At 39.1% G+C, this 23,441-nt stretch overlaps 1 protein-coding gene across 1 annotated transcript; it reads left to right on the top strand.

Moving 5' to 3' along the window:
- The first annotated feature begins 8,471 nt into the window (after window positions 1-8,471).
- Window positions 8,472-20,228, top strand: LOC114653821 (phospholipase A and acyltransferase 3-like). The gene is made up of 4 exons (XM_028804370.2): window positions 8,472-8,880; window positions 12,098-12,206; window positions 14,627-14,895; window positions 19,396-20,228. The coding sequence occupies exons 1-4, from the start codon at window positions 8,854-8,856 to the stop codon at window positions 19,507-19,509; spliced, it is 519 nt and encodes a 172-aa protein (XP_028660203.1). The 5' UTR covers window positions 8,472-8,853; the 3' UTR covers window positions 19,510-20,228.
- Window positions 20,229-23,441: the final 3,213 nt, after the last annotated feature.

Raw genomic sequence — 23,441 nt, 5'->3', positions numbered from 1 at the left:
TCCATCTACCAAGCAAGAACTAATGAACCACTGGTCCTTGAACTTTGGTTTTCATCTTACTCAAAAGGTAAGGATATCACACATGTGACACGACCCACAAACTGAAAGTGCAGGCTACCTTGACCACTTAATTGAGCTTTGGGTTTTTCCCAGCCAACAAAAAACCACTGCGATGAAGACACATGGTATTTCTGAAAGGAAAAGAACTGCGGTGACCAGGGCTGGACTGGGATTAACATATCCAACTAGGCCACACACCATGGATGTATAAAAAATCCATGCCATATAAAACAGTGCTACCCTTCCTGGAAAATCAGTAGATGGCAGAAGAATTTGTTGCTCATTGTAACCTGGTCAAATAAATTGTCAGTGACCAGTCCAAAGTCTCCCTCTGTACTGACATGATCGTAAAGGTCTCAAAGTACTCTTGTGTAACAGAGGTCCCCAGCTTGCTCTTCAAAAGCTTCCGTGTGGAGAGACTTTGCTCATAGGCCACTCGTGTCACAGACAAGGTCACTAGAAAACTTGTAGCCAAAGCCAATGACATGGTAGACATTAGTTGACAGGATGACAAGGCAGCATATTTTTGCAAGTTGAACAATTTAAATTCATCTCCACGGTCTCATCAGAATCCCAAGGATTATCATCTGATTTTGAGAGCCACTTTCAGATTAATAAATAACTGCTGTATCACTACTCTAATTAATACTCTATTTTTTAACACTTTTTATAATTGCATAGCATGTTTAACTGACTAACCGATCCTCAGATATCTCCAAATCATAGTAGTGTGTGTGTGTTGATGAATTTGTTGATTTTGCAAGACAAAATTCAGAAGACTTTTGTGTGTGTGAGTTGACCTTTGAATTCTGTCTTTATCTGAAAGGCCAGGTTGTGGTATGCAATAAAAGAAAAAAAAAACACACCTTTGTTCTGGTCACTTATTCTTTCAGTTGTTCCTGTTGCTGTGTTCTTAAGAAAAGAAATATGTTAAAATGTCCTTACAGCCCTCCCTGCTGTCATGATTAGGTTTTTTTGTGAATTAATTTAGTATTTTCTGCATCTTGAACACTATTTTTTAGGTACTTATATCACCACAGTTTTGAAAGCTGTCATTGGTGCTGCTTCAGACGTTGCTAAGGTTGTGACATGCAGGTAATTGCAGCCACATGATAAATCTTTCAATAGACTCTAGCTATGGGCCTCAAGAACTCCACTGCATTGAGGAGGTTGTTGCTTTATATTATACATCAGTGATAACACCTGGTTACACCAGAGTTAAGATTAGGGCTGGGGGGGTGAGGTGGGGTTATTTGACTCAAATTAGGAAAATCCAAGTGACAAAAACCTGCAATCTAATTGGCTGTCCAGTGGAGCTACTGAATCGTGGAGCTGTGGAGATCTGCATCTGGATCAATCTCAGAAGTCTGGCTGGGGGTTCCTTTCATTGTCTGATCTGCAGATACAAACCTCCTAAAATAAAATAAATAAATATTAATTCGAATACTTAAAGGAAACCTTTATTATTGTGCATGTTACGAATTACATTTGGTTTGATCTCATTTGTTTTTTATTTTTACTTTGATTCTTGTTTCTCATTAGGACTTGGCAGCTAGGTTTATTTTCATTTTTTTTTGGTTTAAATTTTTCTCCCAGTTTAGCTTGGTAAATAAATCACCAGTCTGTTTCTCAGAACCTTACACTCCCTGAAGAAATAAAAAAAAGTCATGTATTTCGTAGTTATTGTTTTTTCCATATCTGTTATTAATTACCTACGTATCTATATATTTTTATTGTAACTAATGCAATGTTCGGGTTCAGCGGGTTGGAAAATGGATGGATGGATGCAATGTTATTTTTAACAGGTCTAAGGCAAGGGTAAATCTTTTTGTACCCTGAAAAAAATTTGTTTTGTATTTTTTTTCTTACAGCCTCTTAGAGTGCTCCTCCATTTTGTTGTGATGTGTACAAAAATATTGAAAAAGTAATATTCAATTCACATGGGTGTCACATTTGCAATAGCAGAATCGTCCATGAAAGGGTTCACTCTGTGAGAGAAAGGAATTTATTTTTTTTTGTATCAGAGTATTGCATAAATAATAATATGAGGAATTGGGATTTCTGCAAGATTGAGAATCACTTGCGGGAAATTGGGAGAAGATGCCAATTTTCAGGATATCTGCACTTCACGCAGTGATTTAAATGGATCTGTGCTTTTACTGCATTTGACAGCATAGATATGCAAGGCTTTCCTCATTTTTCCTTGATGTCTTTCAGCTCCTGCTGGATGTTTTCTCACCAATACATATTCTTTCAATGCACTAGCCTCCTCCTGTATCCAGTAAAGTTCAGTGCTTCATTCTGGTTGAAAAAAGAAAAAAAAAAAAAAAAACATTACACGGAGTGCAGGCCAAATTTGTTAAAAGATATGCCAGGCCATCAAGACTCTTAAAACTGATGTTGTTTTATTTTAATTTATATTTTATTTGCTTGTTTTACATTAGGTCTCATGTATTCTTCTAATTTGTACAGTGTATTTGGACCATGCTGCATGGTAATTTTGCACTTTAAATAAAGTTGATTGATTGATTGATTGATTGATTGATTCTGCTCCAGGCCCAATGGCAACCTCTGCTGACACTGAAGCACATTGCACAGGCTGATTGATCATTTTTATCGCAAACGCAATTCATACAAGACCAAAGATTTGGAGGTGTGGGCTATCACCACAATGTAATTGGGATTTGGATTCTTCTCATGGCAAGGGGAGACATGGTCATGCGGGACAACACTTCTGCGTCTGTTGAGGGTTGCTTGTCTGCCGTCGAGGCAATTGCAGATTCACAGTGCCACAGAAACAACTACAAGATGACCACTGTCATGCGAAAAAGCACTGGTCACCCAATTGGTGATGCAGGGAACATTATAACTTTGCCACTGACCAGGCCCCAACCCTGCCTGTTTGCTGTTTCAGTGTATAGTAGAATGGTAGACCCAGCTACAATAAATAACCTTGCTGTTCCTGTTTTGAGCTGAATAAAGCTGGTTTGCTAAAGTACTAAGACTTAGCCTTGTCTTTGAGGTGCAAGGCACCGACTCACACGTCACATGGTACCAGGAGTGGGGTCTTGCACTAATGGAACACCAAGAGGCATGTAACATCCCAATACCAGCGGAGCAAAATTAGGCTCCTGAGGGCGCTCCTGTTTTTGCACTCCCCAGTGATGTGCTGGTGAAGATGGCTTCCTCGGATGACCCAGAGTGCTTCCTATTCTGCTTTGAACGCACGGCAACATTGATATGCTGGGATAGGGGAGCCTGGGCAACTATTGTGGCCCCATTTTTAACTGAGAAGACCATACAGGTTGTGCAAAACCTTGCTCCTGAAAGGTTCAATGATGACTTCATGAAGCAACAGGTCCTCCACCACACGGCTATCAAGAGGTCACCGCACAGTGGTCATGTGGCACATTGACCCAGATCGTCCTATAGGAGGACAGATCCAGGACTTAGTGGGCCTGATTCAAAGCTGGGTCCACGGGGACACTTTCAAGCACATTGTGGACAACCTCACTATTGACACAGTCCTGTCGAGGATGGATGAGGGCCTTTGTGATGAAATGCTCCATAATGATGTCCACTCGCTGTTAGACCTGACCCTCTGACTGGAGGGCACCCAAGCCACCTGGAAACAAAGGGACTACCCGGGGTTGGTCCCGACTTCAATCCAACCAGCACAGGCTCCTCAAGTTGCCGGCACCACGGGTGGAAAAAGCCAACATAGGAACACCATAGTGCAGACTGAATGCAAGCTGCTTTCGGTGTGATCAACCAGGACATCTGGTTCAGGAGTGCCACCTCCCACCTGCACAAACCATGGCCATCGGTCTGGCCCAGGTATCCGGCTCACAAGTTTCCCCCAGGATGTTAAGGGAGGACAATTTTAACGTCTCTATTACGTTGGCTGGAGGGGAATTCCTGGCACTGTTGGACTCTGGTAGTGACCTCTGTGTAGTCTGCCATTACTTGCTCTGACGGAGCCCTTATAGGTCCACAGACCAGGTGAACATTTGCTGTGTCCATGGGGACATTAAAACATACAAGATTATACCTTCTCCCACTTGTCTTGGCCACCTGCAGAGCGCCTCCTTCTGCACTGGGTACAGAGGGGTCTCGCCTCTGACAACGTCAGTCAAGGAGCCGGGTTTGAAATTCAACCAGAGTTGTCCAGTGACGTCAGGGACGAATCCTCAAGTGAGGACCAAGGGCAGCTGGCGGACTTTATCACGCTGTCGCTCACGCAAACAGCCTCCCCAGACCAGACACCCACTACGGACCCAGACGAGATAGCAGCGGGCAGTGAGCGAGATGCTGCATCGGGCACAGAGGAAGTGGACCCTGATGAAATAGCAGCAGGTGGTGAGTGAGATTCTGCACCGGGCACAGAGGAAGCAGAGACTGCAACTGCCATTCAGACAGAGTTTGCTCACCTTCAGCAAGCCAATAGCAACTTGGATTTTGCATTCAGATAAGCCCACATCTCAAATGACTCTTACCATCTGGAGAGAGAGGACCCGAACTTTAAAACACACCACACCTCTTAGTGGAAGCCTTTGAGGTTTTAGGTCCACCTTTACTAGCCATTATCAATGATTCTATTAGTGAGGGGGTTGTGCCCTCACTCTTTAAACATGCTGCAGTGCGTCCCTGTCTAAAAAAGGCAGAATTAGATCCTGGAGTTTTAGCCAATTTTCGCCCAATTTCCCAATTGCCATTTTTGGCTAAAAAATTAGAAAGAACTATTTATAATCAATTGGTTGATCACCTTAACTCCAATAATTTATTTGCGATCTACCAATCTGGCTTTGGGCGTTATCATGGTGTTGAGACGGCCCTCCTGAAAGTATTCAATGACATCTCTATTATTACTGACTCAGGTGGCGCTGCAGTCCTTGTCCTCCTTGACCTGTCTGCTGCCTTTGACTCTATTGACCATGAGATATTGCTGTTGCGGCTTGAACATCTTGTTGAGCTGAAAGGGGCTGCTCTTAACTGGTTCAGGTCATATCTAATTGGTAGACACTTTTCAGTGATTTTAAATTCCTCTTTTTCGTCTACTGCTCCTTTTAAATGTGGTGTTCCTCAGGGATCCATTTTGGGTCTTATTTTATTCTCTATATACCCTATTGGAGCTACAGTCATATGAAAAAGTTTGGGAACCCCTGTCAGCCTGCATAATAATTTACTCTTTTCAACAAAAAAGATAACAGTGGTATGTTTTTCATTTCCTAGGAACATCTGAGTACTGGGGTGTTTTCCGAACAAAGATTTTTAGTGAAGCAGTATTTAGTTGTATGAAATTAAATATAATGTGAAAAACTGTCTCTGCAAAAATTTGGGTCCCCTTGTAATTTTGCTGATTTGAATGTATGTAACTGCTCAATACTGATTACTTGCAACACCAAATTGGTTGGATTAGCTCGTTAAGCCTTGAACTTCATAGAAAGGTGTGTCCAATCATGAGAAAAGGTATTTAAGGTGGTCAATTGCAAGTTGTACTTCCCTTTGACTCTCCTCTGAAGAGTGACAGCATGGGATCCTCAAAGCAACTCTCAAAAGAACTGAAAACAAAGATGGTTCAGTATCATGGTTTAGGGAAGGCTACAAAAAGCTATCTCAGAGGTTCAAACTGTCAGTTTCAACTGTAAGGAAAGTAATCAGGAAATGGAAAGCCACAGGCACAGTTGCTGTTAAACCCAGGTCTGGCAGGTCAAGGAAAATACAGGAGCAGCATATGCGCAACATTGTGAGAATGGTTACAGACAACCCACAGATCTTGCAGGTCTTTGGAGGTGAACATCTTGCTGCAGATGGTGTATCTGTACATCGTTCTACAATTCAGTGTAATTTGCACAAAGAATATCTGTATGGCAGGGTGATGAGAAAGAAGCCCTTTCTGCACTCACGCCACAAACAGAGTCACTTGTTGTATGAAAATGCTCATTTAGACAAGCCAGATTCATTTTAGAACAAAGTGCTTTGGACTGATGAGACAAAAATGTAATTATTTGGTCATAACAAAAAGCACTTTGCATGGCGGAAGAAGAACACCGCATTCCAAGAAAAACACCTGCTACCTACTGTCAAATTTGGTGGAGGTTCCATCATGCTGTGGGGCTGTGTGGCTAGTTCAGGGACTGGGGTCCTTCTTAGAGTCAAGGGTCGGATGAATTCAACCCAATATCAACAAATTCTTCAGGATAATGTTCAAGCATCAGTCACAAAGTTGAAGTTACGCAGGGGTTGGATATTCCAACAAGACAATGACCCAAAACACAGTTTGAAATCTACAAAGGCATTCATGCAGAGGGAGAAGTCCAATGTTCTGGACGTCACCGTCCCCTGACTTGAATATCATCGAAAATCTATGGGATGATTTGAAGCAGGCTGTCCATGCTCAGCAGCCATCAAATTGAACTGAGCTGGAGAGATTTTGTATGGAAGAATGGTGAAAAATACCTCCATCCAGAATCAAAGGCACATAGGAGGCGTCTAGAGGCTGTTATATTTGCAAAAGGAGGCTCAACTAAGTATTGATGTAATAGCTCTGTCGGGGTGCCCACATTTATGCACCTCTGTAATTTTGTTATGATGCATATTGCATGTTTTTTGTTAATCCAATAAACGTAATGTTACTGCTGAAATACTACTGTTTCCATAAGGCATGTCATATATTAAAAGGAAGTTGCTACTTTGAAAGCTCTGCCAATGATAAACAAATATCTAAAGAATTAAGAGAGGTTCCCAAACTTTTTCATATGACTGTATTTTTAGGAAATTTAACATTTCTTTTCACTGCTATGCTGATGATACACATGTTTATATTCCGGTCTGCAACTCTGCAATGAATCAACTGCACAACTGTCTTTTTGAACTAAGATCCTGGATGGCTAATGGCTAATGATCTGAATCAAAATAAAACTGAGGTGCTTATAGTGGGTCCATCAGCTTAAGCCCAAATTGGTCTTGGACTTCTCTTCTCTTTCTCTGTCTTTTGCAAACCTCAAGTCTGCAATCTTTGTGTTATTTTTGACAGTAACCTCTCTTTTGAGAAACAGATTAATTCTGTAGTCAAGAGTTGCTTTTTCCAGCTTCGTCTTTTAGGTAAGATCAAGCCTTTTTTTATTTTCTAGGGATCTTGAGAAAGCTACTCATGCTTTTATCTTTTCTCGCCTTGATTACTGCAACTTGCTGTATTCTGGGATTAGCAAATCCCTGATACGCAGGTTAAAGTTGGTCCAGAATGCTGCCGCTCGCTTTCTGGTTGGAGCAAGAAAGTCTAATTCTGTTCTCCAATATTAGCTTCTTTACACTGGCTGCGTGTCAGTTTTCAAATTGATTTTAAAATCTTGTTGCTAGTTTTTAAATCTTTACATGGGTTTGCTCCTGCCTATTCATCTGAATTGTGTGCTTTACACCAGCCATCTAGAGTGCTTAGATCTTCTGGTCAGTTGCCTCTTGTCCCTCGTACCAAGTGTAAAACTAAGGGGGACAGGGCTTTTGCAGCTGCTGCACCTCGCCTGTGGAACTCTTTACCTCATTACATAAAGGAGTCATCTACAATTGAACTGTTCAAAACAAGATTAAAGACTCATTTCTATTCACTTGCTTTCCGTGACCTTCAGTAATACTGATGGCTTCCTCATTGTGATTATGTAATCTTACTTCTATTTATATTATTTATTTTGTTTATGTTCATTTATTTTATTTCTATTTATGTTGTGTTTTTTTCTTCTTTTATTGTAAAGCACTTTGGCCACAGCATTCCTATGTTGTTTTAAATGTGCTATATAAATAAATTGACATTGACATTATAACTTGGCCACTGACAAGGCACAGGCCCTGCCTGTTTGCTGTGTCTGTGTTTAGTAGAATGTCAGATCCCATTACAATAAACCTTGCTGTTCCTGTTTCCAGTTGAATAAAACTGGTTTTGCTAAAGTACTGAGACTGAGATTCGTCTTTGGGGTGCAAGGCACAATATATAATTAAAAATAGTAGCGGCGTCAGCACTTTTGACAGTTTAATAAAATCGGTGGAGAAATTAATAAATTACCTCAGAGATTAACATGAGAAGTCAGTATGCCTTAAAACAACACATAGTAGCTAGAATTCGAAACCAACTTTCCTGGCAGCATTTAACTGCTCCTCCCTTCAAACACCCTGGACGTGAGGTAAAAGAATGTTGATCCAGAATTGTGAACCAGAAGCAACGCTCACAACCGCTTTGGATCTTTAAACAGGGACCAGACAATTTGTAAAACGGAGCATGCGCACGTCAAAATGCAAACTTCCCGCGAGCTCTTCAGAAACGTTGAGTCTGGAGTCACCAGGTCAGAGCTCCACCCCGGAGCGTTTAGTACCCAGAGTTGATTTAATGGGCAGTCGTTTGAGTCAGGTTACCATCGTACAACCCTAATCTTAACCAGGAAAAGCTCAGCTGTTAGACTCTATTGGCGCCCCCTGGAGCTTCAGGGTAGAGGCTCCGGGCTACAGAGATATAAAAAAGAAAACGTTCAGAGATCACGGAGTGTTATCTACCCTGTCTTTTGTTCAACTAATAAATTGGCGTGGTCAGTGCTTTTTATAAGGGCAGGCGAAAAGGAGAAACGAAACCGAAAACATCTTATCACGTTTTACTAACAAAACTGACACGTCGGCCTGGAATGCACCGGCTGTCGCATAAATTCTCCGACATTCGCGGTACACTGGCAGAGCATCTCCGTACGACGGGACTGATCATTTAACCGAAGAAAGAACCTGAGGAAGTCGCAGCTTTACAGTCGTCGATTTATGTCGGAATACGCGATGTCTTACAATGTAAGTGAGTCTGCTGCCAACTATTGTAGTTTCTAAAAATAAACTAAACTGCGTTTTCTTAAGTTTGACCAGTGCGGTGCATGTAAATGATTCCGGGCGCTCTATCTTCTTTCTACGTTGAAGAAATAAAATCAAAGTTAATTCCTTTGTATATATAGTTGTAACTAAAGTGTAAACTCCAAACAGTACCTTTTGGGGTGATATCAGGTTGCATTACAATGACAATCTAGCAAATATTTCTTATGGTAATGAGTTTCCTCACTTCCAATGCATGTACTGTACCTGTAAAGTATTTGCTCGACCGTTTTATTCTTTTACGTATTGTGCGAAGTGCTTGATGCACAGCTGTTAAATCCTAATAGCCACAGGGTCAAGTGGACTACAGAGGATTTTATTTACAGGTCAGCTTACCCAAGAAAGGAAAATATATGCATATTGAGAGGACAGTCTCTCTTTATGGACGGTAATTTGTTGATATTTCCCCGGAACCCCAAGCTGTCTAAAACCTTTTATTGGGGTGGGGTGGAGGAGGTTTGGAATGGGTGGGTTCGTATAACAAACATTGATTGACATTCTAAAAAAAGCTGCATTAGTGTCAATGACTTCATGCTGTACCTGGCAGTGCCAAGGACAGATCTTTATCAGTTGTAAATTATCGATTTTTTTTTTTTTAGTTTAACTGCTCCATCTTAAAAGAAAATTTGAATAGTAAATAACAGTCAACGCATGGCACCAATACATTAATTGTTCATTTTGTTACAGCAGCAGAAATATGCGTTTTCATTTCCTTATGACCATCAATTTTGAACCCACTTATACAGGTCAGAGTTGTGAAGAGCAGATGCCTGTCCTTGGCAGAATCAAGCTCATGGGAGCTAACAAACCAAGGTGCTAACGGGAACACTCACACACCCACATATGTTACTACTGGGCCAGTTTCACGTTTGGAAGATTATTAGTCTGTGAATATCTATTATTATGGCATAAATTTGGATTAGAACACATTAAAAGCCATTCATTCAGGAATCAAAAAATCCAGAGTTCAAACACGTTTTCTTACATCTGTATGTGAATTCAGGCCACATTTGAAGCAATGTATTTAATGGTCTTTGTATTTTATAAATTTTACTTGACTATTCCATAACATTTAAGTAAGTTCTAAATCACTTTCATTGAAATAATTTGCAATAAAGTGTATGTATAGTGCCTTGCAAAACAATTCTGCCAACAATTCCCTTATTTTACTGAATGCCTTATCCTTCACTGAACTTTTGTTCTCTGAGTTAGTTTCATTTTACAGCACTAAAACGTTTTTATTATTGTAATAGTTTGTTACAAAAGAAAAAATAAGAAAGACATTTACTGTTTGTATTTCTTCTCTTTGGTGTGGAAGCTCTAAATTTACATGGGAGAAAAATAGTTGCCTAACAGGTATGGAGTTGCCTTACAGTTGGTTTCTACCAGTGGATGATTAAAGTAATTGCCACTTATTCTGGATAAAAATCACATACAGTAGTTGACTGATCGTTATTTACATTGCGACTCTGAAGGAAAACTCAGAAATTAAAAACTAAAGAGCCTCCACAAGAGCTCCGAGATAAAATACAAATGAATAAATTAGGAAATGGGTACAAAATAATATCCAAGTGTATGGATGCCCCAGGGGAAATTTGCTGGATCATTTATCAAGAAGGGGAAGCTACATCAAACCACCAGCAGACTAGAAAAGAACATCCATGAAAAGTGTCTGAATAAACAAAAAGCAGACTTGAGAGAAAAGCCACAGAGAGGCTAACAACCACTTTGAAGTAACCACAAAGTTCAGCAGCTGAGACTGAAGCAAAAGTGTATTAGTCCACCATGTCAAGAGCTCTGCATAACACTGATCTGTATGAGAGGCTGGCAGAAAAGAAGCCATTGCTCAAAAAGATCCATGCCAGAGCACATTCTGAGATTGGCAGAAAGCATGACCATGACCCAGGTGCAATGTGGGAAAATAAGTTATGATCTGGCTAGTCCATGATATAGCTTTCTGGCTAAAGTTCAAGAAATACGTGGGGCAGAAATGCAACACCTCCCACACTTAAAAAAAAACAAAAAAAAAAAACACTTTTCCTACTGTGAAGTGTGATGGCTATAGGATTATGCAATGGAGTTGGTTCAAACAGAACCATGTTCTTTCCCAAGGCACCTTGATTTAGCCAGTCTCCTACACTAAAAAAAACCAAGCACTTGTAGTCAAGTGCATTCCATGGCAGATAGCATCTGATGTCACCCTTGCCCATTTAGAGAAGACATGAGGCATGACAGTTACTTGTGTGTGCCAACTTTGAGTAAGCTTCATCTTCCCAGAATTCAGTCAGTCTACTTTATTCAAGATCTACCCATCAATCACATTCAAACAAGTTGTTTTTTGTCACACTGATGTGCTATTACAGCAGTAATCAGCTGTCTGATAGTTGCTTATAATTGGATATTGCTGCTGTCCTTTGATGCTGTTTTTTAAAGTTTGTTTTATAATGATTTAGTTTCATAAGGGTGTGCCAGTTTAAATCACAACACACTGTTTAAAATGGCAACCAACCAACAGCACAGCAAGATCTGAAGTGGACCCCTACAGTAGCAATGCCAGCCAGAACTGTACCTGTTATGAGAATTTGAAAGGAGTCCACACATTTTATGACCTGCTAATAATGGAATAAACTGGGGCTCATTCACTGTGTTTTCTTCTATTTCCTGAAAATACCTCAAACAAAGGGACTCCAGCAAGTACAAGTTCAGTAAGTGATGGCTGGGGAGTATTGCACTTTGTCCTATAATCAAGGTACAAAAAAGCCTGGTATCTAAATGGTTTTGAATATGAGAAAAGGCAGTCTAAAGGTGCTGAATATAGATTTGCTTTATCACAAAACGTCCTATAAAAAGCTTGATGGTCTGATTCAAAAGAAAGTCAGTGTGCTGTAGCTTGTATTTAGGAAGTAACATAGATGACTTTGTTTTTAGAGCCTTTTAAGTGGAAAATATAATTTGTGAATATGAATTTGAAACCAACAGACAAAGTATAGATGAGCAAGTTTAGAAGTTAGACCATTGTGAAATTTAGTGTATGTCACACATGACCACTGTATCATACTAACTTTCTGCTCTAAGGAAATATATTACTGTTTTTCTGAGTGGCAGCAGGTGAAATAAGTAATCCATGTCTTGTTTCTTTCAGAATTCTGAAGAACCTAAGCCTGGAGATCTAATTGAAATCTTGCGTACTGGTTATAGACACTGGGCTTTGTATTTGGGAAAAGGTTATGTTGTCCATCTAGCACCTCCATGTAAGTTTTACAGTAGCAGCAATAATTAGAAAAATTAATATTTAATCAGTATTTCAGTTCTCTGTTTTGAAATCTTTATATTGCTTATAATGGTTTTTTAACTGTCGGGTTCCTATAGAATGCTAATTACTTCCTGAAATTATATTCAATGTTGAGTTGAGAATTAATCTGAAAACTGTCTGGCAGTGCTTAAAAATATGAAACCAACTAATGTTTAAAGAAATATTTTTTTCCCCAAGAAACCTTTTGAGTGCACAGCTGCCAAATGCAGCTATTGTAATAACATTCTACAAAACTCTGTATTATCTTTCACAATCGGAAGAATCTCAGATACAATAACACAGTCTAGAAAAGGATGTCTTATTTTAAATAAAATTTTAAAAAATTATTACATTCACTTTACAAATCACAATTCAAATGTTTTTAGAATCTGTCAGGCATTTACAGTGCATCCAGAAAGTATTCACAGTGCATCACTTTTTCCACATTTTGTTATGTTACAGCCTTATTCCAAAATGGATTAAATTCATTTTTTTCCTCAGAATTCTACACACAACACCCCATAATGACAACGTGAAAAAAGTTTACTTAAGGTTTTTGAAAATTAAAAAAACTTGAGAAATCACATGTACGTAAGTATTCACAGCCTTTGCTCAATACTTTGTCGATGCACCTTTGGCAGCAATTACAGCCTCAAGTCTTTTTGAATATGATGCCACAAGCTTGGCACACCTATCCTTGGCCAGTTTCGCCCATTCCTCTTTGCAGCACCTCTCAAGCTCCATCAGGTTGGATGGGAAGCGTCGGTGCACAGCCATTTTAAGATCTCTCCAGAGATGTTCAATCAGATTCAAGTCTGAGCTCTGGCTGGGCCACTCAAGGACATTCACAGAGTTGTCCTGAAGCCACTCCTTTGATATCTTGGCTGTGTGCTTAGGGTCGTTGTCCTGCTGAAAGATGAACCGTCGCCCCAGTCTGAGGTCAAGAGCACTCTGGAGCAGGTTTTCATCCAGGATGTCTCTGTACATTGCTGCAGTCATCTTTCCCTTTATCCTGACTAGTCTCCCAGTCCCTGCCGCTGAAAAACATCCCCACAGCATGATGGTGCCACCACCATGCTTCACTGTAGGGATGGTATTGGCCTGGTGATGAGCGGTGCCTGGTTTCCTCCAAACGTGATGCCTGGCATTCACAGCAAAGAGTTCAATCTTTGTTTCATCAGACCAGAGAATTTTGTTTCTACTTGGTCTGAGAATCCTTCAGGTGCCTTTTGGCAAACTCCAGGCAGGCTGCCATGTGCCTTTTACTAAGGAGTGGCTTCTGTCTGGCCACTATACCATACAGGCCTGATCAGTGGATTGCTGCAGAGATGGTTGTCCTTCTGGAAGGTTCTCCTCTCTCCACAGAGGACCTCTGGGGCTCTGACAGAGTGACCATTGGGTTCTTGGTCACCTCCCTGACTAAGGCCCTTCTCCCCCGATCGCTCAGTTTAGATGGCTGTCCAGCTCTAGGAAGAGTCCTGGTGGTTTCAAACTTCTTCCACTTACAGATGATGGAGGCCACTGTGCTCATTGGGACCTTCAAAGCAGTAGAAATTTTTCTGTAACCTTCCCCAGATTTGTGCCTCGAGACAATCCTGTCTCAGAGGTCTACAGAGAATTCCTTTGACTACATGCTTGGTTTGTGCTCGTTTGACTACATGCTTGGTTTATGCTCTGACATGAACTGTCAACTGTGGGACCTTATATAGACAGGTGTGTGCCTTTCCAAATCATGTCCAATCAACTGAATTTACCACAGGTGGACTCCAATTAAGCTGCAGAAACATCTCAAGGATGATCAGGGGAAACAGGATGCACCTGAGCTCAATTTTGAGCTTCATGGCAAAGGCTGTGAATACTTATGTACATGTGCTTTCTCAATTTTTTTTATTTTTAATAAATTTGCAAAAACCTCAAGTAAACTTTTTTCACATTGTCATTATGGGGTGTTGTGTGTAGAATTCTGAGGGAAAAAAATGAATTTCATCCATTTTGGAATAAGGCTGTAACATAACAAAATGTGGAAAAAGTGATGCGCTGCGAATACTTTCCGGATGCACTGTATAACTGTTGTCTTTAATAAACCGAGGATGCTCAATCATTAATATCCTTTTGGATATTTCAGGATGTCTGAGTAATTACTTCATGTTAAATCTTTTTCTAAGTGTGCTTTTTACTTGAGTATGTGAGGAGGTATCTGTCTGAATGTGATTCTTATTGATCTGTATTGTATATACAGTATTGTAATGAAATGTGTGTCGGTCATGTAGTTTGAAAAGTAGGTGGATGAATACAAAAAAGAGGTGGATGAATACAAATTATGTATTTAAAATGGAAGAAGCTTTTAATTTTTTGTCCTTGGATTTCTTGTGGCTGCAGGTGAAACTGGTGGTGCCACAGCATCCAGCATTGTGTCCGTGTACTGTGAAAAGGCGATGATTAAGAAAGAACGTCTCTGTGATGTGGTGGGAAATAGCCAGTACCGTATTAACAACAAGTATGATAAAAAGTACGATCCTCTTCCTGTTAACATGATTCTGAAGAATGCAAAAGAAGCTATAGGTAAAGAGGTCCCGTATGACCTGATGAGTCAAAACTGTGAGCATTTTGTCACAGGCCTGCGATATAACATCGAAAAGAGTGAACAGGTGAGTAATAATTTATAATGTCAGAAAGCTGGAATGAATAGAAGAAAAGACATTTTAAATTACTTAGGTATAGTTAAAATACATGTAAATCAAAATCACATTTGTATAAAGAAATGAATATGAAAGTGTTGTTTTTTTAATTGAGAACAGACAATTTTTCAAGTCATAACAATTTTAGTCCAGATGAGAGGAAAGTACAAAAAAAAATTTTTGCTTACAAAACATTTTGTGTTTTGGATCAGACCTGGATAGCTGTGAGATATTTACATATTTCATATATGAAGGATGTATTTATTGCTTTCATAAATAATAGCTTGGGGTTTCAACAGAAAATCATGTTTTGATTTTTCTAGAAAAAGTTTTGAACCTTTTTGGAAAGATGTGACGTCTGTGTGTTTGTGTGTCCGTAGTATAAAATGTTAGGCACTGTAGCTTGGGAATGAGTGGACCAATTCATATGAACTTTCATGGAGAAGCAGCATTGATTAGTCTTACAAACCAATCAGGTTTTTGAATAATCTATTGAGCTTTTTAAAGGTCACCACGACAACAGTCACAACACTAGTAAGAGGTTCACAAAATTTGGTATATGCATTTAGGACTTTGAAAGAAAGTTTTTGTGAATTTTGAGTTCAGTCTTAAGCTCCTGCTTTGAGCTCTCAAAGTTCAATTTTTTTTTATTTGTAGAAGTCGCAGCAACTAAAATGTAATTATAAAGAAACATTTATCATATTTTATTTCTTTATTAAATTATGAATCTGCTTCTAAATTTGAATAAAATATAAAAGATAAACTTAAGTGGTAAAGCATCTTGTATATATGAAGGGGAGTCAAGCTAAAGTTAAAAAATGGGATTTATCAGAAAATGGAAGAACCATAACAAAACTGGTAATACATTTCTCTATTTAGTCTCCACCCTTCTCAATGCACTTGCGCCACCTGCTGGAAGGCCTGGATTCCAGAAGAATAAAAGGTTTTGTCTTGTCCTTGCAACCACTCATGCATCGCTTTCTTCACTGCGTCATCTGTCTTGAATTGACGACTACCCAGATGGTTTTTTAGTGGTTCAAAAAGATGGAAATCACACTGTGCCAAATCTGGCAAATAAGGAGGATGTGGCAATACCTCAAACTTCAGTTTCTCCAGACAAGCCTTGCTGTTCTTAGCAGTGTGTGGACGGGCATTGTCTTGCAGCAAAAGGACTTCTTGAGACAGCAGTTCCTGCCACTTGGGTCGAATAGAAGGCTTCTCATTGGTCTCCAGCAAGTCACAGTAACTTGCACTAGTGACTGTAGTACCCCTTGGCATGTAGTGTTTGACAATAACTCAGGTGCAGGAGTGGATGCGAGGACAAGACAAAACCTTTTATTCTACTGGAATCCTGGCACTTCCAGGCAGGTGGCACAAGTGCATTGAGAAGGGTAGGGGAGTCTACATTGAGAAATGACATTATCAGTTTTGTTAAGGTTCGTCCCATTTTCTAACTTTAGCTTGACTCCTCCTCGTATATTGATAAATTCAAACTATATACTGCACTCATGTTATAGATGCTTACAGAAGCTTAGTAAATAATACAATAAACAACACCAAATCACACAAGAATTACTAAAAAGAAAGAAAAACTCCTCAATTTGCTAAAGATAAAAAAACAGTCACAATCACATGTGAGGCATTAAAAAGGCGTATTGTAGTAGGTATAAAGGAGAAATAATAGCGAGAATGTCATGTCCTGACAACACCAGATTTTTTTTTCCATTTATGTATGAATTATGTAAACAAGGACTCAACATATTTCATATTGTAAAGTTGGGATATATTCACATTTTTTCAACACTTATTTCATTCTTTCTTTTTGGATAGGCTGTTTTTGAATATGTTTTTCTATTCAGGATCACAGTGGCTGAGTACAGAGTGCAGGACATACATTATAACTTTAGATGGTTGATTTTTTTTTTTTTTCGTAATGTAAGTAATATCGTAAGCATTGGCTCTAGCAGACCCCCTTGACCCTGTAGTTAGGATATAGCAGGTTGGATAATGGATGGAATATCGTAAGCCCTTTTCAGAATAAGGAAGAGTCAGTTATTAAATGTACATAACCCAGTTCAGTGTCGGGAGCTGGAGTCTGTGCTTAGCAGCATCAGGTGTAGAGCCAACACCAACCCAAGACAAGGAGCCAGTCTAGCACAGGTCACACTTAAGTGCACACCCACACCACAGAGGGCCAGAATTGGAGAAAATGAGGTATGCAGAACACTGCAGAGCAAATATTTAAAAGAAAGTTTAAGTGGAGCCTTAGACAAATAAGGAATCCTACAAGGAGTTCAAGGTGACCTATACTTAAGATTCATTTTCTGGTCAAGATTCCCTTAAAAATAACACAGCGAAACCAAGTAAATGTCAACTGCAAGTGCATGGTTTACTACAGCCATACATTTTAGATTAGAGATCTTTATTGTTGCATACACTGCATGGGCATAGTGAAATTCTTCTGCCACAGTTGTGTTGTGGGCAGTAAGGAAGTATGTGTATGTAATAAGAATATAACATGATTTATAAATAAATACAGTAAATAAAAGCAGGAGATAAATTATACAGTAACAGGAGTATCAAGTGCAAAACAGAACTGTATAGACATACAGATTGTGTTCAACAGTAGGGAAAATGTAGATGGCAGTACACATGTAACATCCAGTATAATTACACATAAACCAGCACAGGGCATATAAACAGTTTACAGAGAGTTCAGTGACCATATGGCCTGGGGGAATAAGTTGACCGAAGTCAGGTAGAGTGAGTGGTGAAGCTCTGGTAGTGCTGTCCAGAAGGCAGAAGGGAAAACAGGATAAGCTGGGTAGCTGTCATCGGAGATGGTGGAGTCAGCTCTCTTCATATCTCTGGTGAATAGATGGCAGCCCCATTCATTGTAGAAGCCGTACGCTGCAAGGCATTTGTGATCCTGGCAAGTCAGGTTACCAAGCCACACTGTATTTCATATTACAATTAAAAATAATTGCAGCATTGCACAAGTCTGTAGCAAAGATCTAGCAAGATAATTTCCTTAGTAGATTAGGACTCAGTCTTATGTCTGCCAAACTGGTATACAGAATAGGGGAACTAAGGTAGTCCAAATGTGTATATAATGGCACAAATTAAGTGAGTTCAGTAATTGATAGATGTTTGCCATTTTTGTTGTTGTTGAACTCTAAACGCAAAGATAGATAAACCCATTTTATGAAAAAAAACTTCACCATCGTAGTTTGAGCAGGTAAATGCAGTGGTGTTAAAGCAAAACAAGGACAAAAGTAAGAGTTTAAACAATTTTTATGCGGTTATTTACAATTTTGACATGTCTTGTTCAGGGTTGGTTTTTGCCTTGCACCTAATGAGTTGGGACAAAAGTGCCAACTCCCAGAAACCCTAAATTTGATAAGTTGTATAAAAAATGGATGGATAATTTCCTCCTTAACTATTTTTCCCTATAAGAAAATGTGCATATTTGCTTTACTTTTAGACAGTGCTTGAGCACTGAACACCACTGTGCCATTGGTGGTACTGTATTTAGCTGTTAAATTCAAGTCCAGACAGGGACATTAAGACTTTCGGTAAACAGTCATGTGGTATGCACCGTGTTTAACTAGTCACTGCAATGTTGTGCATAAGTAACCAGAAGACCTACAGGTGAAGCATTTTTACCGATTTATTTGACAGTTATACATTAACTGTTGCTGCTAAAATGTTTATAGCTAACAAATAATGCACAACTAGTCAAAAGTTAAGGAACAGATTTGGTTTAGCAGAAAAAATATATGATGTGCAGTTGTTGCTGTGAGGATAACCTCCATCATTCTCCAAATACAATGACAAATGGAGAAGTTGTTATTCACCTTTTAGACCTGCTTTTTCCATTGTATGAGTACAGAAAGCTGAAGGCTATTCTAGTAGCATCAAGTGGTTCTGGATAGGATCATAGTTCAGTAGGGTAACTATTCATATACACACTCACAATTCTAAGTTTGGCTGCCCTTCATTGTTTATGCCGTAGATAGACTACAAGTTTCTTTTCAAGTAACCAATAACGTTTTACTGGTTGGAGCTGCAGCACTTTTCCTTTGAGGATCAAACTGTACCTAAATTTTGTCAGCACAATTTGCTGAGCAAATAACATCCTATTATTGCTGAAACACACCCGTATGATTGCAATACTTTCTCAGCTTTGGGTCAAAGTGTGCAAGATAACCTGGTACCAACGTGGTACCACTCTACATATGGTTGCCTGTTATCTATTTAATTTCTATGTGTATGTTATTTTTCACATGTGCCCACTAATCGTCTTACTTTCCTGATTAAAATATTTCACTGTCTGAGAACTCCTAGATTAAATGGCATAATACCATAATGTCTATGTATGACAGGTCCTTAAATATTTTTTACCTGCATCCCATCTATCCTTTTAAAGTTTACATTTCTTAATAAAAGCTGTTGTACTGTTGATTGCAGGTTGACTTTGCCAAGGAAGCAGTGGGAACTGCAGCAGGAGTTCTTGGCGTTATTGGAATTGCTGGAGCTATTGCATACATGTTTTTGAAAAATAAACGACATGAAGAGAAGTAGCTCATCTTGAAAAGATGCATTGCTTCATTGTAATATGGTTGATAAGCTAATGTGCCTTTGGTATTGCAATATATTTAACAAGGCTACAACAAAGTAAAAACTATTTGTAGTGGTGCAATATTGACATTTTCTTTAAATTGTGTGGTTATATAGCTTGTTTTTAAATGTAGTAAAAGTAAATTATGCTTAACCACAGGCACACATTTAATATTGATATTAGATATTAATATTTGTATTGAAACTTCAAGATGTTTATTTTTATGTACATAAGTTAAAACTCCATTGTTTCAGATACTTACTTTTATCTGACATATATTGTATAGTACTGCTTTTGAATTATTAGCTGTGTCTCTGGAAATCATTCTTTGGAATGTGTTAAAACATCATATATTTGTTAAACAGAATAAAGGATTCACGTGTGTCTTTACATAAAGCATTACTACCTTTTCAAAAACAGACTTTTGTTTGTGCAAAAATAGTCACATTTTTATTAGCAAGTAGTATATCAAAGATTCATCAATATTTCATAACAAGTAACAAGTTAGGGTTTGGTCCTAATTTCCAAATGAAACTATGGGGTTGTAATGTTTTATACTAATGCAACGTTTGCTACATTTATAGCTTATTTTCAAATTAACTCAGTGACAGTTGATATGAATACAATCTGACTTTTTACTTGTAACAGTTAACAGCTATTAAAAGTTTTATTTGTACAGCTTTATCTTGTGTTTCCTAAGTGGTCTAATTTTATAGCAACTTTCATATAGACATCAGAACATGATTTACAAAGCAATCAAGAGTACACTTCAAAATTGTCCAATAAAATTCAAGATAACTAAATAAGTGAGATTTGAAAGTGACTAAGTGTCATACAGACAGACTAAGGCATATGCTAACATGGCAGAGATAGAAAATCATGAGGTACTGGCGGCACATTACTTGGGTATCTGTAGAGCTGGATTTGTGAGTGGTAGTCCCTCTGGCAATCGCTACACAAAACGTTGCTGTTGCCTGGATTCATTCCCTGAATTACTTTTTGTTATGCTGTCTTCTCTGCTGCAGATTCTTTCACAATGGTCTCTCTTTTCCAGATGTCCTGTCGTCTTTAGTGAACATGGTTACAGGCACAATCTTTCCAGCTGTTGACATCAATGCCCATGGAATTCATGTCATGCTTGCAAACATCCTTAAAGTGGAGGTGGGGGAAACCTTGTGCTCTGGCGTCAGCAGCTAGCTTACCGTACAAGAGATTCTTGAGGATGCTTGCATTAGACATCTCATGGAAGTGGCCATTCCAGAGAAGTCTGCGCTGCATTAGCATGGTGTTGAGACTAGGGACAATGGCACATTTAAAGACCTCCTCATTCGTCACATGGTCCTGCCAGCTGATCTCTAGAATGTGTTTGATGTTGCATGTGTGAAATATATTTAATTGCCTTTCTTGTCTGGAGTACAGCATCCAGGATTCACTGCCATACTGCAAAATGCTCAGCACGCAGGCACTGTAGACAGCTGTCTTAGTATGGAGAGTCAATTTTATGTTGTTAACGAGTTTTTGAGTCAACTTGGCAAAGGTTGAGGCACCACAGTTGATCCTCTCATTCTCTGCATCCAGCAAATGGATGTGAGAAACTGTGGAGCCAAGGTAGGGGGACTGATGCACCATTTCCAACTCGTAGACGGAGATGGTAATAGAGGGTGGACTCTTGACACCTTGGCCCACCACATTGTTCTTCTTCAGACCGATATTGACACCAAAGTCCTAACATGCTCTGGAGAACTGATCCATCAGTCACTGCAGTTGCTCTTCTGAATGCGAAGTCAATACAGCATCATCAATATACAGCATGTCTCTGATGAGGACATGCCAGGACTCTGGTCTTTGTTTTAGATATGAATGGCTGAAGAGCTTGCCATAAGTTTCAGCACCTAAGCAAAGAATATGTTGAAAAGCCTGAGTGCAAGGACGCAGTCTTGTTTTACACTGCTGCAAATGCTAAAGGCATTGGATGATACACCACTGAACAACTAGAAAACACCCTTCATGTCTGTGGAGAAGGACTGGATTAGGCTCGGGAGCTTAGGAGCGCATCCTATCTTACTGAGTTTCTTGAACAGACCATCCCGACTGACAAGGTGGAAGGCCTTGGCCAGACCAATAAAGGCAAGATACAAAGGCATTCTCTGTTGTCTACTCTCCTCCTCTGCAGCTGCCGTATGGAATATATTATCTCAGTTGTGCAGCACTCTGACTGGAAGTTGCACTATGACCAAGGAAATTCACTCTGCGAGTTTTCAGAGCTTATTCAGGATTACAAGGGCAAAAATGTTACCAACATGCTCAGCAGAGAGATTCCTCAATAGCTGTTGCAGTCACTTCTGTCCGCTTTGCTCTTTTACAAGGTAGTAATATTGCCGTCTCGCATATCCTGTACTGTTCTCTCCTTGCAACACTAGCAGAGAATATCGTGAAGGTAGTTCAGTAGGGGACCTTTGGCACTTATGATCTCTAGTGGGATCCCATCTCAGCCCCTCACCCCAGTCCTGCCTTGGGCAAAGTTATAAATGCCAACCCCCGTTGATTTGAGTGGTTACTGCCTAACCTGTACATATAAACTTGGAGACACAAAAAAGGAGCTGGGGCTGGGCACACCAAAGTATAGACATTTTGGATACAATTTGATTACTTATAGAAAGATCTGTTTACAAACCTGTATCCAAAAAATACATTCTTGAGGGGTGCTATTTTAGAAAACAAGTAGAAACTTTACTGTATTAGAAGGCATCATTTATTTATAGCTTTTTACATTTCTCCAAAGGTAGACTTTTATTTCTTGTAACCATTTTATCACTTAACTATACTTTTCATTTTTTCAATTTAAACCTCTAGCAAGGCATATATTTATAATGATGGTGAAAGTCTAATTATAATTTTACCAAATCAGTTTCATAACATATACTGTACACTACCAGTCAAAAGATTTAGAACACCTAAGTTTTTCTGTTTTTTTTTTTTAATTTTATTTATTAATTTTATTGAAATCATTCCATACAAATAGATCAATTTATACAAAAAAGAAGTGAAGACAAATCAAACCCCACCCTTGAGAAGGACAGCATGGCAAAAGGAGAATTGCTTAGGGCTTTTTAATAGGGCAAAAATAAACAAAAAGGAAAAAATATATATAGGTAAATAAAAAATGGAGAAGGGAAAGATATGCAGAAATAATTATTTCTTCTTATTCTAAAATATTATTGATTAGATCCTGCCAGGTTTTGAAAAAATTTTGTACAGATCCTCTAACTGAGAATTAGATTTTTTCCAATTTCAAATAATATAAAACATCAGTTTCCCACTGACTTATTAGAGGAGAGTTAGGATTCTTCCAATTTAACAGAATAAGTCTGCGTGCCAAAAGTGTAGTGAATGCAATCACCGTTTGCTTGTCCTTCTCCACTTCAAGTCCGTCTGGAAGAACACCGAACACAGCTGTTAATGGGTTAGGAGGGATTGTGACACCAAGGCTGTCTGAAAGGCACTTAAAAATTTTGGTCCAAAATGATGTTAATTTGGTGCAGGCCCAAAACATGTGACCCAGTGAGGCAGGAGCTTGGTTGCAGCGTTCACAGGTTGGATCTTGCCCTGGAAACATTTTGGACAGTTTTAAGCGAGACAGATGAGCTCGATATATAATTTTTAGTTGAATAATTCTATGCTTTGCACATATGGAGCTCGAGTGAATTCTCTGCAATGCTACCTTCCACTCCTTTTCTGATATATTGATTAAGATATCTTTTTCCCAATGTCCTCTTGGATCTTTGAAAGGAAGGGACTCTAATAAGATGTTATATAATGCAGAAATGGTGTCTAATTCCTCGAAATTGAGCAGTATTTTTTCCAGTATGGTGGAGGGTACGAGGTGAGGAAAATC

This window comes from Erpetoichthys calabaricus, chromosome 1 (assembly GCF_900747795.2).
Source record: "Erpetoichthys calabaricus chromosome 1, fErpCal1.3, whole genome shotgun sequence".
NCBI classification, from domain to species: Eukaryota; Metazoa; Chordata; class Cladistia; order Polypteriformes; family Polypteridae; genus Erpetoichthys; species Erpetoichthys calabaricus.
This window is presented reverse-complemented; position numbering and strand designations above follow the sequence as displayed.

What these genes read in the sequence shown, in the direction of transcription:
- LOC114653821 (XM_028804370.2), top strand. Translation starts at nt 8,854, where the DNA reads ATGTCGGAATACGCGATGTCTTACAAT. An exon ending in TGTCCATCTAGCACCTCCAT is followed by an intron (nt 12,207 to 14,626) that starts GTAAGTTTTACA and finishes TTGTGGCTGCAG; the next exon opens with GTGAAACTGGTGGTGCCACA. An exon ending in ACATCGAAAAGAGTGAACAG is followed by an intron (nt 14,896 to 19,395) that starts GTGAGTAATAAT and finishes TGTTGATTGCAG; the next exon opens with GTTGACTTTGCCAAGGAAGC.